This window comes from Denticeps clupeoides, chromosome 10 (assembly GCF_900700375.1).
Source record: "Denticeps clupeoides chromosome 10, fDenClu1.1, whole genome shotgun sequence".
Taxonomy (NCBI): domain Eukaryota; kingdom Metazoa; phylum Chordata; class Actinopteri; order Clupeiformes; family Denticipitidae; genus Denticeps; species Denticeps clupeoides.
In genome coordinates this window covers 8308085-8325426 of record NC_041716.1, presented here as the reverse complement: position 1 = coordinate 8325426, position 17342 = coordinate 8308085, and the positions used below count along the sequence as shown (strand labels likewise).

Genomic DNA, 17342 nt, shown 5'->3' with positions numbered 1-17342 from the left:
CTGAAGAACAACATGCAGCGTTTTGGACTAGATGGACACGGGAGGAGCTTTATTGGGTGAGTACATGTGAAGGCACAGGCCAGTAGTCCAAGAGACCACTCTTAATGCATCCAGGGGGCGGGGTCTCTCGCCAGTACAAGTTCACAGAAGAGTCCAACCTGTATTGTTGCAAATTACAGTTCCAAAAAACAAAAACACACAATTGAATCTCATCTAAGGACACTCTCTCACACACAGGCATACATAAAGGCAAATCACATTGTCATTTGGAAAAGTGGTTCCTTCCCTAAATCTACATCACCCCCCGTCACCATTCATAAACCCATTCAGCATTGTCATAGTCATTCTTAAATAGTCACTGATGGCACACTGTTCGGTATTCGTGTGTGCTATACTTCTGAGGGACTGTTCATTCATATGGCCTGCATATTACCTAATAATTACACAAGATAAGGAATTCAGCCAGTCCATTCTGCTGCCGAAATACCATCAAGATTCAACTGGGAAAATGAAATAATTGTATCAAAAGAGTGGGGACAAAAAATGAGATGCTTTAAAAAAGTAAGGTCACATACACACATAAATACATACAACATTATAAAGAGTTTAACATATTTTTTCCCAAATTATAATACAAAATATCTGCAGCATTTAAATTACAAAGCATGTTATTTGCCACAAAATCAAACAATATCTTTAACACAAAATAGCTTAAATAAGAAATGAACTTAAAAAAAATAAAGGAATGTCTATTGTATAAATATGTGCCATCATCATCGACAATGCATTACAATGTCTACACTTACATCTACATCAGTCCCTTTCAGTACAAGGTCCATCACACCGGTGTCATAATTATGTCTCTACTACAGTGTGCATCATCAACTTGGTCCTACCAATCCGATTTAAATCAGGATTGGAGCTGCATAATTATGAGATCTGGTTATCCGGAGATATTTATGATTTTTGCTGCATTTGGAATTCATTTTAGTAAATATCTATGCTTTATACTGTGCAGCATGAAGAATTCTAACATAATGTGCTTTTGCAGCATACAGAATTTTAGGGTTTCATTTTAACTCAATGAGTTGGCAAGACAATTTCCGTTGCAATAAATGCAGCCTTTGGCATTAAACATACCGTGAGAGACAATAATGCACTTTTCGATTTAACACAAGCTTAAATGTGCAGCCTTGTGTAAGGCTTGTGGGGCTCATTCACCCTGAGTCAGAACACAAAAACTCCATTTCAAATCTCAAATCTGAGCCTAATCGATAATCTAATACTGTAAAAGCTGGCCAGTCCATTTATACTAATCTGGAGGCGAAGCCGTAATTAAGAAGATTCTTATGTTGTTCTGGGTCAGTCGGGGCATTTGAATACTGGTTCTGCTGTGACGGGCATAATTATCATACAAAACAAGGAACAAGGTGGCATAAGGTAAGGGGACTGGGTCCTCTTACTGTTCAACTGCTGTCACCTGTGCAGTCTCTTGGGGGGAGGAGCTAATACTCAGGTAATTCATTTAATGCCATTTTGTGCCTCATTGCTGATTAAATGCGCAGGGCAAATGTACCTCAACTAAATGAATGTTCACACTGCACAATATGAATCTTAAATTCTTGAAAAGGACTGAATGAAAAGGTTTTCTAAAAAATAAACCGAGTTTCATAGTGCAAATATACTTACACAACTGCTAAAATTAAAAATCTTACATCAAATTAAAAAGTGCCAGAGTGATATCGGTAAAGCACAGAGAGTCGGGGAGATATAAATACGGGCGTCTCCGCTGGAGACAAGATAAATGGCGATGGCTCTGCGAGATGCTCCCTCTCTCCTGAGGCTTGTGGGGGGGTTGCGGATGTGTTTGTGTGTGTGGGAGGTTTAACTGTGTTTTGTGAGCTGTAGTGTTGTCACAATGGTTAAAGAAAGAATCAGTACTGCGCCCGTGTGTGTGTGTGTGTGTGTGTGTGTGTGTATGCAGACTGGTACCACACAGTGGAGGTACAGCCATCATTAGACTGGAGCAGTAAACCCACAGGACAACGGCTGCTTGCGGTCACAGGGACAGTGGGTGAGGGTTGGGTGGGGCTGAAGCGGGTTCAGATGGTGATGTAATGCTGCCTGAGTTTAGACACCAGAAACTCATGGGTCAGGTTGTGTCTGGTGATGATTCCAACAATCTGCAGCAGAGAGCAAACAGTGTTTAGTGTCTGACAGGTTATATGTGCATTCAAAATAATAACACTATAAAACTATATCTTCCTATAATGATGAACGATTAGGATGAATGATTGTTACTAATGTTACTGTGAATAATAATCGTAAAATAAGTTGCATATGGATGTTTACCCAATTTCATAGCGCATAAATAAGACATATATTACAACAGCACACAAAAAAACCTATTTTTAAAAATAATTTTGCAACATATGGCTTTGCTAACATCTGATTATCCTCTGTTTCGATCCGTACAGCAGTGCTGCTTTTACACCACAGCTACGGAACAAAATGAATTCCCAGCCACATCATTCTTGATCTTCTGCCTAATCAATGGCGTGAAATGAACTGAGTGCCGAGAGGATTTAGTCTTGCTGCAGACGGAAAACAACATGCCAGAATCCACTTCACTCAGTCCTAAAACAAAGAGGCATGGGAGGAAAATATACTCAGAGCAACTGAACTGGGACTATGCCCTAATGGCTTACATGTCTGATAAATTTTAAAAACCCATAGAGAAATAAAAAAAATAAATAAAAATTTCCCATCACCAACTCCCTTGGAAAGGATGCTGGTTCTAGGCCTACGGTTCATTACCTCTCCTACTGCGTTCACCACAGGTAAATGTCGGAGGCCCATGGTCCGGAATAGATTAAAGACCTGTGACACACGAGTGTTTGGAGAAACGGTGTATGGACAGGGGTTCATATATGGTGTGACATCCTGGGTAGAGATAAAAACAAAAAAGCAAGCACTTGTTTAAAACATAGTATCACACCACAAAAGAGATCCATTCCCAACTGGACTAAGAAAATCTGGGCACCAGCTCACCACAATCATGCGAGGGTTGAGCAGCGCTAGGTCTAGGTCATGAATGTCAGGGTAGCGGGGGTAGTCCTCGGTCATCTCTGCATATGACAATCGCGGCTGTGATGCACTCTGCGGGATGAAAGACAGCAGAATGTCGAGAATACATTGCCAACTTTTAGCCTCTCTTGTCTCTGAGCCCTAGAGCAGGGGTGGCCTAGTGGTAAGGAAGCGGCCGAACTGCCAAGGTGCCACTGAGCAAAGCACAGTCCCCACACACTGCTCCCCGAGCACCTTTCACGGCTGCCCACTGCTCCCAAAGGTGATTGGTTAAAAAGCAGAGAACGCGCTGCAGTGTTTCACAATGACAGACGTATGCAGAACACTACACACACTCACAGATTGATTCTCAGAATAACACACTCCCCGGATTAGCAGTGTCACAAGGTGAGAGCGTAAGATTAGGCCATGGAAGGTCAGAGGTCGGAAACGCTCCTCCATTGTCCAGTCTTCGCTGGGAGACTGGTCTGGGTACAGGTTTGGGTAGGGTGTGTGCCTGCAGCATTCAAGTTAGACACACACACTTCCATTTAAACTTGTATCCACTGATAAATCATTTCTTTGAAAATGTATGTTATTGTTTGCAAAAGTGAATAAATATTACAAAACTGCTTGTGTGTGTGTTACCTCCTCTCAAGCATCTGCTGCAACAAGTCTTGCCCTTCCTCAGCTGGTACCACACCCACCTGCTCATCACACACATTGCGGAGCTCACTGGAGGGGTACGATTTCATTGACTGGCACCGCCGACGCTGTTCACCTGCACGTGTCAAAACACTAGTTTTCTGTGAAAACACACACACACACACACACACACACAGAAAACAAATATTTTATATAAAAGATAACTTTACATATATAAATTAAGAAAAATGATCAGCACCACGGTAATCCATCAACTCCTAGGGAATTGTGGTTTGTGGTGGAGATCGCTGACTCCCCCTGGTGGTCAGAAGTGGAAATTCTGTAGAGTTTACAACAATGGTTCAGCCCATTTTTTAAACTGAGCGGTTTTAGCTGCATGCTGTTCAAAATAGTACACTAAGATTTAGTGTAAAACATGCATGCTGATCTTTTACCTTAAACCGGATGTTGTTGCTGATGAGAATGTTGCCTTTCATAAATTCCCTCTCGTTGTCTCTGTTCTCCGTGACCACAGGGAAGGCGTGGTAGACTGTGGTCCGCAGGATGCTCACCAGGGACTGTATGCGAGTGTGAGGATACACGTATGTCAGGTTTGGCTCCATGATGTCACTGGCCGTCAGTCTAGGGAGGAAAATAATTTATTCAAAATTCACACTGATTATTATTCAGATGTTTCAAATTTACAGAGGTCCTATTGCCTTCTATTCAGCCGATACCATATGAACATTGAACAAATAAATCTTGTATAAAAAAAAAAAAAAACTCTGTTCTGATTGTAATGAATGGATGTGATTTTGCATTTATTTTTCTCTGTGAATGTTTTCTCACTTGTCCATCTCCACCTCTGTTTCCCACTCCAGCAGTGGCACACCTTTCAGCATGATGTGGATATCATAGATGCCTTTATTAAACAGGTCTCCTGTCCATTTTGCCACCTGCACAAGACACAAAAAACAAACAATGTAATGGTGAGGTATGAGAGAAAAACTAAATTGCTTTACTTTTCTAAATCATGACTTATGGGTCTAAAAAAAGATTTAACGAAAGGAAATATGTTTGTCATGCAAAACATTCATATGGAATTCAAAGCTACTGGAACACAAAGCTAATCAAGTGACACTTACCATTAGTGTTATCATAATTGGCAGACCATATGTGATCTCATTGGTCGATTCAATGAGAATGACAGTCAGGCTGATTGTCATGCGGACCACGCCCCCAAGGAAGGCCGCTGCTCCAATCAGAGCAAAGGTCCCAGAATATATATCCATGCCAATGTTTCTGTCAGAGAAGGTAATCAGAGCAGCTTTTAACCAGTGTATGGTATAAACAACTTTCATATGAAATCTCCTAAACTAACATCAGTATTTATAAATTCTTATAAAGAAAGCAGCCAGTGATTTTAATTGTGCCCTCAAGGCAATGTAAAAATCCTGCTCTTGGTAATGAACTTTGATCTAGATTTTGACCAAAAGCAATTAGGGGCCTTGTTAATGCAAGAAGCAGAAAAGTCCAATAGAAACAGCGCACACAGAATCAAGAGGTCTATTAGGCCCCTGGTTCTAAGGGTCAAGCATATATTGTACATAAAGGGAACTGCATAGACACGTTATTCTCACATGAGCAGCTCTGAAAAAAGGCCAATAGCTTTAACAAAACAGAGCCGAGGCCAGAGCAGGGGTCGCTCTGGACAAAAATGTGGTCAGCAAAACATTCACAAATTCTGCCTTAACTAAAACATGAAGAAACCTACTGCACATAGAACATTAAATCATTAAAACCAAAAACCATCAGCAACTACAGAGTTGTTGTTTCCTGGGGCTCACATTTTCAACACGTTGGCCACCAGCCGACCCATTGAGGCACCACAGAGCAGGGAGGGGACGAAGAGACCACTAGGCACCGACACACCATATGTCCAACAAGCCAGGAAGAAGTATAGCACGAAGAAAATGGACAGAGTCACCGGACTGAAGGAGGCTTGTGGGGGAAAAGAGAGACAGTTCACATTAACTTCTAACATTTTACAAATTTTTCATTTTAGTTAACAAGAAAATGATTATTTGATGCTGGACTGCAATTATTTTATCCAGATGGCCTGAAGGAGGAGGTCTTTTTTTTCCACAATTCTGTCCAGTAGCATGATAATGGAAACACATTCTTCATAGAGAACAAATCGCATTCTCACCATCTTGGTGAAATAGTTGGTAGATGGCTGCCTCCTGAGGATTGAAGAACAGGGTGGCCATGTCATTGTAGGTCTTGTTCTCGCAGAAGAACTGCCTAATGGTGGAATTCACTTCATCGCTCGCAGACATCTGTTACAACAAAAGCAACAACATCGCAAACATACTGTCATTTTCATCATGTTAACACAGCTTGAGGAGTATAAAAAGAAAAAGTGAAAATAAGAAGTGCAAAACTAGTGCATGGTAATAAATAAGCATGACATTCTCATGTGAAGCCTTTGTTGGCCACAACGGTCACACGTGCCACCAGAATTAATGAAGTATTTATGTGAATTTAAATAATGTTGGAAAATTAGGAAATTCGAAAGCAATCCGCTTTTTGGGAAACATGTATATCAAAAGCATGATTTTGAGAAAAATGTAAAGACAGATGTTCTCCACAATCACATGTGGAGGCTGCTCCTTGCTCACTTATTAACACTGGACCAAGACGGTGAGAAGAAAAGCACAGATCGATTACCAACCAGAGACAAGGTGGTGTTGGAAGTGGGCGTCGACAAGTCTCGACATTTTCCCAGCGTCATTGAGGCCACGAATATCACTACGGTCGTCACCATGGAGACAAATAGGCTCTCCAGCACCCTGTCGACCAATAAGTGTTAAAGTTAATGACCCATGCAGTTCACTGAGCTAGAAGTATATGTCCGACATAGTTGTACTTTGAGATGCTTAACTCTGGTACAGACATGTCAGAAACCAACCATTCATGAACCAGGGAGTGTATATTGACATAACGCCAATATTTTACCTGTCTACATCAGTGTGCTTTGTGAGTGAAGAAGATCTCTAATGGCACCTGATGCCCTTGGCTTTGGGGTGGATATTCCTCATGCGGCACTTGGCCAGCCGCTTGTTGATGCAGTTGAAGAGCGCCCCAAGGAGACCTCCCGCAATGCCCATCAGCACAAAGAACGCCAGGTCCACCGCGGTCCAGAGGTGGCAGTTTTTATCTCCATCTGTGCACTGCAGGATATGGAACATCACCCACAGGGAACAAAACCGCAACCATAAATGTCCTGTGCTGTTTTTCACCTTAAATTCTCCAAAGTTCAGGAGCCCCGGGAGTTGAAAAGAGCCCCACTTGTTGTAGTTGATTCCAGACCGGAAAAAGTTAAGGGTGAATGTTGCTGACATGGAGCAGAATAACTAAAAAGAAAGAGACAGGGATTAATCTATGATTGCTACTAATCATGGCAAATCAAAACCAACCTAAACTAACCAAAACTCACTCACACTGAAACATAATACACAGCCATTAATTTCTAATACAGTATCTTAAAGGTCCCCTGACATGAAAATGTTACTTTGTGAGATTATTTATTATTAATACGAGTAGGGCTGCAAATAACAATTATTTTAATAATCGATTATTTGGTTATTTTTTTACTAATCGTAATAAAATAAAAAATCATTTCAAACCCTTCTAACTAAAATCTTTAGAAAGTGCACAAACACTTTGCTCCTTGAGCTGTTATAATAATAATAATAATAATAATAATAATCAATAAAAACAAACAAAAAAAAAAAAAAAAACACACGCATGTATGCTTTACCTCTGCCAAATATAAAGAAAGACTCACCACTTTCCATGTGAGAGCCTGGTTCCAGAAAGAGGAGCCCTCCTCCAGGCTGAAGAGTGTACCCCCGATTGGAGCCCCAAAAGCGGCCGCCACACCTGCAGCTGCCCCCGCAGACACAAAGTCCCGCTTGTCTCTGAGAATGAGGTGGACAAACAAGAATCAAGCAACTAGGGGCTACAACTGAAAACAAATTAATTTTTTCTTCCTGCTCACCGATCGCTGCGGAAATATGGGAAGTGGAAGCGGATCTTCTTGAAGGTGATGCTTTGAAACTAGAGGGATAAATTCCTCAAAGTTCATAGGTGGCAAAAATGAATAGACAGGCACTGAGTGATGTCAGATAAAGTGACAACAATGATGTTTAAAAAAAATGATTAAGCATATCGTTTCCCCTTTAAATATGCTATTAAAACTATCTGCTATTCAAGATTAATGAAACATTGGGTGACTTCATGAAACCCACCTACAGTCTCTCACAAATGTGAGTAATCCGCTCACATTTTTGTAAATATGTTATTATATCTTTCCTTGGGACAACACTGAAGATATGACACTTTGTACAGCTTGTATAACAGTGTAAATTTGCTGTGCCCTCAAAATAACTAAAACAGTGGTCACTGCAGTTGCCACCTTATAGCAAAGAAAAACAGAATTCTTGCTCCATATGAAGATGGCCAAGGCTATAAGATTGCCACACCCTGAAATTTAGCTGCAGCACAGTGGCCATGCAGCAGTTTAACAGGACATGCTCCACTCAGAACAGGCCTCACCATCATTGACCAAAGAGGTTGAGAGCATGTGCTCACCATCATATTCAGAGGTAGTTGTATGACTGCTGCCATCAAATCTAATTTTTGTATACAATTTTAGTCCACTGGGTGGTGCTGTCGAGTGTTTTCTAGAGTGAGTTCAAAAGAGAATCAGTGCAGGACTATGTTTACAGCATACATCAGATGCCCTTTTCCAGAGCGACTTACAACCTCCGCTCCTGTAGATGGCGCTGTACAGCTGTGTACTTTGAGTTCCAGCTTGGCATTTCAGGCAGAGTGAAATTGCATAACATGACAAACAGATCACAGCATGTTGTATTTCAGCTCTGTTTTTACATTTTCAGTGAACTATCACAGTATGTACAGTATCACAATATATCTTTGTGGGTGGTAGTAGCCTAGTGGTTAACACACTCGCATATGAACCAGATGACCCATTGTGTCCCTGAGCACGATACTTAACCCTAAAACTGCTCTAGGGAGACTGTCCCTGTAACTACTGATTGTCGTTTTGGATAAGAACGTCTGATAAATGTAAATGTCTTTGCCAATACACACCTCTAGTTCAGACCATACACCACACACTGCATCAAAATAGTCTAAATGGCTGACATCTAAAGATGGTGCACAAGAAAGCATGCAAACAGTTTCCTGAAGACATGCAGACTAAGGACATGGATTACTGGAACCATGTTCTGTAGTCTGATGAGACAAGGATAAACTTATTTTGTTCAGACATTTTACATTTGCAGCATTTATCAGAGACCCTGATCCAGAGCGACTTACAATCAGTAGTTAGAGGGACAGTCCCCCCCTGGAGCAATTTAGGGTTATGTGTCTTGCTCAGGGACACAATGGAAGTAAGTGGGGTTTGTACCTGGATTTTCTGGTTCATAGGCGAGTGTGTTACCCACTAGGCTACTACCACATTTTCAAGCGTGTGTGGCAGCAGCCAAGTAAGGCGAACAGTGGAGACAAGTGTGTCTTGTGGCAGTGTGTGGCAGGTTTGGGGCTGCATTCATGCTGATCATGGATGCAAACATGTATTGTGACCTACTAAATCACAGCATGACTCTCTCTCCCTCTGGAAACTGGGCCACAGGGCAGTATTCCAACATGAAAATGCACCTTCAAGATTATCCACTTTCTTGATAAAGGACCAAAACTCTAGGGATCTGTGAGACATCTTCAAACAAAAAGTGGAGGAGCGCAAGGTCCCCATAATCCACCAGCTCCATGATGTCACTGGGCACCACATGGACATTTTGACTTAGGGCTGTTGCCAGTGGTTTAGACATTAATGGCTGTATGTTTAGTTAATTTGAGGGGCAGCATATTTACAGTGTTATACAAACTGTACAAAGTATTACTTTACATTTGCACAAGTGCCGCAGCTGTTAAGGAAGCGGCCCCGTAATCAGAAGGTTGCCGGTTCGAATCCCGAACCGACAAGGTGCCACTTAGGTGCCACTGAGCAAAGCACCATCCCCACACACTGCTTCCTGGCACCTGTCATGGCCTCTAAATGCAGAGGACAAATTTCACTGTGTGCACCGTGTGCTGTGCTGCTGTGTATCACAAGTGACAATCACTTCACTTCACTTTATTTACATCATTAGTCAACAGAATTACACTCTTGCAACTAAAGGGAGCCCAAGAACCACGTGGTTTTACTTAGCACAGTATTGTTACGTGTTCGCAGTAAATAAAATTACACTGTATAATACCTGAGGAAGTCCAGCACCCACTATGGCTCCACTGTGGATCATCGGCCCTTCCTTTCCCACAAACAGACCTGAAATCCCACGATGCAATGCAATGAACCAAACTTTGCATACACTTTTAACATCTACAATTGAACGTTAAGTAAGGAAGCATGTATTTACATAGTTTCCTAATTGATAAGACATTGTTAACATTATGAGTGTCTCCTTTACCTCCAGCCACTGCAAACAGCACTCCTATAACCTTGCATACAAATGTTCGCAGTCTGACAATCCCAGGGATCTTCACCCCGTTGAGATAACTTTTGATTTCAGGAATTCCAGAGCCAGCCGCAACAGGCTACAACAAAGGAGACACGCATTAGTTTAAAAGCACAGGAGTTGTATAATCTTCAATAGCAAATAAACCAGCGAGTGTCATGTGATTCCATCTGCAATCTGCAGCTGTTTGACATTTTATTACCAAACCTTTGAGATTGACGTTTTCTTCAAAACAAACCCAAAAAGAATGTGATGTGAATTTTTTACATTAAGAATTAGTCGTGAATAGAAAGTATAATTTCAGATTTATATTTACACTGAGCCTTCCATCCAACCTTACCTCAATGAGCACCAGGACACTGGCTATGAACACGAAAGTCATATTGAACGCCAAAAGCTGCAGCAGCGACACGGCCAGGCACACGTTATCGTCACATTCTTCCACAGCTAGTTGAACAACGTTAAAGAAACTGGTTGAGTGAAGAGACCATGTGTCTGGCGTTTATGACACGGCCCTATGAGGCATCTTGTAAATAAAGTATGGCAAGGATACATTTTCCCACCAAGCTGAACTTGAGCTGAGAGAACAGTCGAACGAAAAAGTCCACAAGAAGGCCAACCTGAGGGGGAAAGAGGAGCAGATGGAGAGCAAGTGCCCATTACAAATGATGCACGCAACTCTTCAGTTAAAGGATGTAACCTCATGGCACTTACCAGGCCAGTCGAAATCCCAATGGCAAACACCAGGAGCCATTTCACAGCTTCGTATTTTTTGGCTTTCTATTGATTTAATGTGAATTTGATTTAATTAATATATTATAAATCATAATTAAGCAATATAATCCAATTTTCAAACCTTATTATCCATTCCCTCCAAAACTTCCACATACGGCTCGTTGATGCAGCAGTCATAATCCAAGCTCTGTAAACAAAGGGACAAAGAAACATCTTGAGGATTTCCTGTCATTTCACTTGGAAATTTGGAGTTTGGTGAAGATCATCCCGAGCGCCCTTCCTTCCCCCTTTTCCTGTGTTGACTCTGATGCCCACTGATGCTCTGGATCTCACCTCGTAGTCCTTCCTCGGCAGAATCTCGTCATCTTCATCCCGCGTTTCGCCCAAAATCGTCTGGCGAACAGAAACATTTGCACTGCACATTGGATTGTTTTAGAATACAACTTTTTTTTTTTTTTTGCAGCAGCAGCAGCAAGCTGACTCAGACAACGTCGCGGGGAAAGTTGTTACACGTTAACCAGGAGTCATATGCTGACAAAACGTTGACTAGAGCCAATACGAACAGGCATAGTTCTACTAGAACCCAAACTTAGAACACAATTTCACACAACACATACAAAAATATCACCTTAGAATGCCTGCACTTTACTACAACACGGTTTTATTTATATTTTGCTCCAGTTACGGTGACGCCCAAACGAATGCATTTCAGCAGCCGTGCAGCCTGAAGAGGAACGACAACACTTGCTAGCGTGGGAGCCGGGAGGGTGCGGCTTTTAACGCAGCAAACAATTCGTCCGTCTCGGCCGTGAGCTTGGCTAAGGGGGTCGGAGCGCCGTACCAGCTCCTCCGGCGTCCGGGTCTCGCCCTCCCTGCAGCAGCACCGACAACACAGACAGCTGCAGCACGCCATCTTCGCCGCCGCCGCCTCAGCACCGCCGCGTCACGTGACAAACAAGAGCCCCCACAAAGGCGCGGTCGAGGGCGTCAACGCTGCGCGCTGCGTGCGCAGCCCGCCGTGACGTCACCGGCGGCCGGTGTGGTTCTCGTGTTTCATTAGAGGCCGTTTGCTGAAGTGAACAACACGTTATCGGACGTGGGTTTTCTTCCCGTGGGAAAGAAAAGGGGAGAAATGTGAGAGAAATACTCGCACCTGACCGGAATTTGCATTCAAACTGCAATTTGTGAATGTGTAAAATGTGATTTATGCTTTTTAAATCGATCGCTGTGTAAACCTATCGAAACGTGCTTTGCGGATTTAGAGGAAACCCCCGTTTAAAAGAAAGGAAAAAGAAAACCTACGCTGATAAAAATCTGGCGCGGTAAAAGAATGCGCATTCTGGCCGCAGACGTGACGCCCTCTTCGGCGGGGAGAACGCGGCGCCCCTCTCGGATATGGACGCCAGTGCGGCGCGCAGTTGACCGGAGTGGGTGTCGGACCTCCGAGGCAGTAGGGTCCGCCGGCTCGAGGGGAAACCGCGAAGGCTGTTCCGAATAAGGTAGCCGGCTGGCCCGCGAATGTCGCGCTCCGGTGCCATGCGCGTCGTTTCGGTCGCGACGTTGCGTGGTAACGTGGGGTTTTTAGGTCCTGTGTGTAGCCCCCCCTCCCCGGGCAGGTTGCTTTCTGCATCTGCTAGATACCCGGGTTAAATCGGGTTATTTTTTTTAAATGCATGGGATCGACCTTTGGCTCGACCGTTCGTGACCCGTTTTCTTCACGTTGCACCAGGGAAAATGGTGAACCAGGTGCAGAAAGTGGACGGCAGCTGGCAGTCGTGCAAAAGCGACTCCAGCGGGGCGAGCAACAGCGGCGAGAGCTCCAGGGAGAGTTCGCGCTGCTCCACGCCCGGCCCGGACGCCGACCGCGCCGACCGGCTGCGCGAGAAGATGCGGCGCAGGATCGAGTCCGGAGACCCCTGGTTCTCCCTCGAGTTCTTCCCCCCTCGGACGTCCAGCGGGGCGGTCAACCTCATCTCCAGGTCGGCGACATCGCTTTATCTCGTGTAGGACAGTGTGGGAGAAGGACCGGTGGTGATGTCTTGTGTGGAAAAAAAAAAAATGCATTTGGCCTCCAAGGTTCGATCGCATGGGATTCGGTGGTCCTCTCTTCATTGACATCACGTGGCATCCGGCAGGAGATCCTGGGTCCGACAAAGAGACGTCCTCCATGATGATCGCCAGCACCGCGGTCAACTACTGTGGCCTTGAAAGCATCCTGCACCTGACCTGCTGCAACCAGACTAAAGAGAACATCACGGCTCACCTCAGCAAGGCCAAGCGGCTGGGCTTGAAGAACATCATGGCCCTCAGGGGGGGTAAGACTTCACCAACGCGCACATTGAGAGAGGGTTCTGCAAAGGAAATCCAGAATTGCTCATGCCGTGCCGCTCTTTAGATCCTCTAGGTGACAGCTGGGAGGAGGAGGAGGGTGGATTCAGCTACGCCACTGACCTGGTCAAGCACATACGCTGCGAGTTTGATGATTACTTTGATATCTGTGTTGCTGGTAAGCATCAAAGCAGTACAACGTGAAAGGAAAAAAAATGACCTTGTATCGGCGTTATCACCATTCTTGCGGTTAAATATGAAATGATTTCTTTTTGCCCCCACCAGGCTACCCTACAGGACATCCAGAAGCTGACGGTTACCACGCAGACCTCAAACATCTGAAGGAAAAGGTGGACGCTGGTGCGGACTTTGTCATCACGCAGCTCTTCTTCCGCGCCGAGACCTTCCTCTCTTTTGTAAAAGACTGCCGGGCCATTGGGATCACCTGCCCTATCCTGCCCGGAGTCTTCCCCATCCAGGTTTGTACCTGACTCCCCGGTGTTCGAGGTGCTAATTTCTAGAACTAACGTCCAGATAATTTCTGGTAGTTTTCCCTGCGGTTATCTAATCACGACTGGACTTTGCTTTGCTTTGAATTTCCAGGATTCTCAAAGAATAAATCTTTACTTATTTGAATACGCAGGGTTACCAGTCTCTGCGGCAACTTGTAAAGCTCTCCAAGCTTGAAGTACCCAAGGAGATCATGGAGGTCATAGAGCCCATAAAGGACAACGATGCTGCCATCCGTAACTACGGCATTCAGCAGGCGGTGGAAATGTGTAAAGTCCTCCTGGACAGCGGGGTCGTCCCTGGCCTCCACTTTTTTACGCTCAACAGAGAGGTGGCCACCATTCAGGTGCTCAGGCAGCTCGGCCTGTGGATCGAAGACCCCAGGTTTGTCTCAGATCTCCCATGAACATGGCGATTACATCAGCAAAGGATAGTTTATGGTTCATTCTTAGTTTCCAAATAATTCCATCACTTAAATTTTCTTGTAGACGACCACTGCCATGGGCTATCAGCGCCCATCCCAAAAGAAAGGTAGAAGATGTGAGGCCCATCTTCTGGGCTTCTAGACCCAAAAGCTACATCTACAGAACACAGGACTGGGACGAATTCCCTAATGGCAGATGGTGCGTAACACGCTTGTTTAGTGGTGGTTTTTAGAAGATTTTTGTTTTCCAAGTACATAAATTTGTAAAAGATTCATTTTGTTTGTCCTCAGGGGAAACTCGTCCTCACCAGCGTTTGGTGAGCTGAACGACTACTACTTGTTCTACTTGAAGAGCAAATGCTCGAAAGACGCGCTGCTGCAGATGTGGGGCGAAGAGCTGACCAGTGAGGAGAGCGTGTTTGAGGTTTTCACCAACTACATCACAGCCCAGGCCAACCTCAGTGGACACAAGGTATCCAAAGAGATCACACAGCACGCTTTACTCTTTACGCCTTATAAAATCTTGCATGGCTTTGTGCCTTCAACGTTTTTCTGAGAATCAGCGCGCTGTCACGTTGTGTGTCGATCAGGTCATGTGTTTGCCCTGGAACGATGACCCCCTAGCTCCTGAGACCAACCTCTTGAAGGATGAGCTGGAGAAGGTGAACCGAAGGGGCATTCTGACCATCAACTCTCAGCCTAATATCAACGGCAAGCCTTCCTCTGACCCCATTGTAGGCTGGGGCCCTCCAGGCGGCTACGTCTTCCAGAAGGTAGGCACTAACTTGTAATATGTACAGCAGGTAAAAAAAGTGTGTTTTGTCCTTAATAGACATTTATTAACTGCTTAATGGCCCTCTCTGTAAACTGTGGGATTCTTAGAAAGGCTCTGGGAAGATCATTGATCTGTATAGATAGAAAGCAATGGTTTCGAAAACCCTAACGTAACCAACTCGATTGGAATAGTTTTTAAAAGTCATAAATATATCAAACATCTTTCACCAGGCATATTTGGAGTTTTTTACGTCGAGTGAGAATGTGACGGCGCTTCTGAAGGTCCTCAGAAAGTATGAGCCTCGCGTGAACTATCACATCGTCAATGTGCAGGTGAGCCATTTGCACCCTGCTCTCTCTCCATCACGGATTTGCTGTGCTAAATTTTTGAAGCCGTTTGTTTGTTTTTGACTCAGGGTAAGAACCTCACTAACGCCCACGACATGCAGCCCAACGCTGTGACCTGGGGCATATTCCCTGGCAGGGAGATTATCCAGCCCACCGTGGTGGATCCAGTCAGTTTCATGTACTGGAAGGTAATATCTACCCGCCTTTATTTGACCTGACCGATCAGTAGGTTTTCCCCCAAATCCCAATGATACACGTTTTGATCAGAATAACACTATGGCAATATGAACATTTATTTAAAAACAAATGTATTTCTCATTATTTGATTTTAATTGGCATAGCTTCATGATGTCAAGTCTTTAGCTTCCTAGCTGCTTGTTTAAAGCTGCCTTGCTCATGATATTTAAAGTAGGTTAATGAGTTTAAAATCAGAGGAGACTGGGTTACAGTAGTAAAATACACTTTATGGATATGCTGTCAAACAAGTGAAGATAAGGGTATGTGTAAATATACACTTTATATACACAGATATGTGTAGAGAGAGCGAGTCTTGCTGAGTGTGTGTGTATGTGTAACCTCAGGATGAGGCCTTTGCCCTGTGGATCGAACAGTGGGCCAAACTGTATGAGGAAGAGTCTCCATCGCGGATGATCATCCAGTACATCCACGATAACTACTACTTGGTTAACCTGGTGGACAACGACTTCCCATTGGACAACTGCTTGTGGCAGGTGATCGATGACATGTTTGATCTGCTGGATGCTCCTCCTGAGCCCCTCCAGTGACATGGGCTGCCTCCATTCTGAATGCTAACCCTCATCTCTGCTGCTATTCTGGACACAACCACAGTTTCTTTTATTTTTTTTAAAACTTGTGCCTAATTTCCCATGATAAGATGGTATGATACAGACCAGCAAAACTGATTTTCTGGGATAATAGACTAGAAGTGGATACTGTTTACTGAGTGTGTCCAGTTATTCATATCTCAGCTACAATAGTATACAGGACACACCTGTATTTTTTTAAATTTTTTTTTAGTATGTCTGTGGAAGAAAAAAAATACAAACTACCACTACAATGAATTCTTTCTACTTGGGGAGTTGGGACTGCAGCTTTCAGACAATTATGTGATGTCTGTAGGTAGCTGCTCAGCATTTGGCAGGGTTTATACAGCGTTCTCAAATACAGGACAACCTTTTCTATATCTTTTGAACTGTTTTTAGTCACCGTTTTGCATTGGATAGTGCTGAACAAAGCACTCTTTGTTTATCTGTTTTTTTTATTGCAGTATTATACAGTAAACTGCTACTGTAATGGATGATTGAACTTGTTTTCTGATCTACTTGGCAGACTATAACACAAATTCCTATTTAATGATCATATCACTGTAAATTCTATATATTCTTAAAATATTTATTTGTTTTTTGTATTGTGTATCAGTAATAAAAAATCTTCACAGGCTGATATTTGTTCTTCATCTGTTGACCTTGGTTTATGGCAGGCCACAGGGGCCACAACGTGTCAGAGTCCATTGCGTGACTGACCATGTTTTGTACACAGATTTACTAACAGCCCCCCCACCCAGAAGCTGAAGTCTAGGCAGCCGGTGGCCTGAGGAAAAGGAGAGGCCTGAGATTGAAAAAGAGCCCCGTCAGACCATATTACGTACCACGTGAGCCTCCGTTCTGGAAGACGTCCCTCCCATTTGCACATGTCAGAATCCACAGGCGCCTGCTCTTTGGAACCTTGAAGAAAATTCTAGGTGAATGTGACACCTACTTGGCCAGGTTCCAAGTATTACAGCAGTGGCAAGATTCCACGTGTAGTGTTGTACCGCAGGCAGAATTTCCAGGTGTTTTGATGGCAACTTGAACCTTTGTGCAAATATTTAGATGAGATATGCCGCA

General features: G+C 43.8%; 2 protein-coding genes across 3 annotated transcripts; one reads left to right on the top strand and one right to left on the bottom strand.

The window, feature by feature from the left end:
- Positions 1 to 28: 28 nt before the first annotated feature.
- Positions 29 to 12013, bottom strand: clcn6 (chloride channel 6). Of its 2 annotated transcripts, none has more exons than XM_028993285.1 (23): positions 11893 to 12013; positions 11385 to 11444; positions 11173 to 11238; positions 11031 to 11096; positions 10870 to 10936; positions 10657 to 10763; positions 10269 to 10395; positions 10059 to 10126; positions 7775 to 7833; positions 7562 to 7694; positions 7014 to 7127; positions 6778 to 6944; positions 6446 to 6563; positions 5921 to 6050; positions 5559 to 5712; positions 4857 to 5013; positions 4561 to 4667; positions 4167 to 4353; positions 3715 to 3872; positions 3427 to 3583; positions 3052 to 3159; positions 2818 to 2943; positions 29 to 2183 (listed from the first exon to the last, which is right to left on the bottom strand). In XM_028993285.1, the coding sequence occupies exons 1-23, from the start codon at positions 11962 to 11964 to the stop codon at positions 2103 to 2105; spliced, it is 2589 nt and encodes an 862-aa protein (XP_028849118.1). In that variant the 5' UTR covers positions 11965 to 12013; the 3' UTR covers positions 29 to 2102. The 2 variants fall into 2 exon arrangements, with proteins under 2 accessions (XP_028849118.1, XP_028849119.1); XM_028993286.1 differs by lacking the exon at positions 11893 to 12013 and adding an exon at positions 11680 to 11875.
- A 395-nt stretch (positions 12014 to 12408) lies between these two features.
- mthfr (methylenetetrahydrofolate reductase (NAD(P)H)) lies at positions 12409 to 16897 on the top strand. Its single transcript, XM_028993955.1, has 12 exons — positions 12409 to 12550; positions 12781 to 13030; positions 13128 to 13366; positions 13447 to 13557; positions 13665 to 13858; positions 14023 to 14273; positions 14378 to 14512; positions 14605 to 14785; positions 14904 to 15086; positions 15319 to 15420; positions 15504 to 15623; positions 16017 to 16897. The coding sequence occupies exons 2-12, from the start codon at positions 12786 to 12788 to the stop codon at positions 16218 to 16220; spliced, it is 1965 nt and encodes a 654-aa protein (XP_028849788.1). The 5' UTR covers positions 12409 to 12550; positions 12781 to 12785; the 3' UTR covers positions 16221 to 16897.
- The last annotated feature ends 445 nt before the right edge of the window (positions 16898 to 17342 follow it).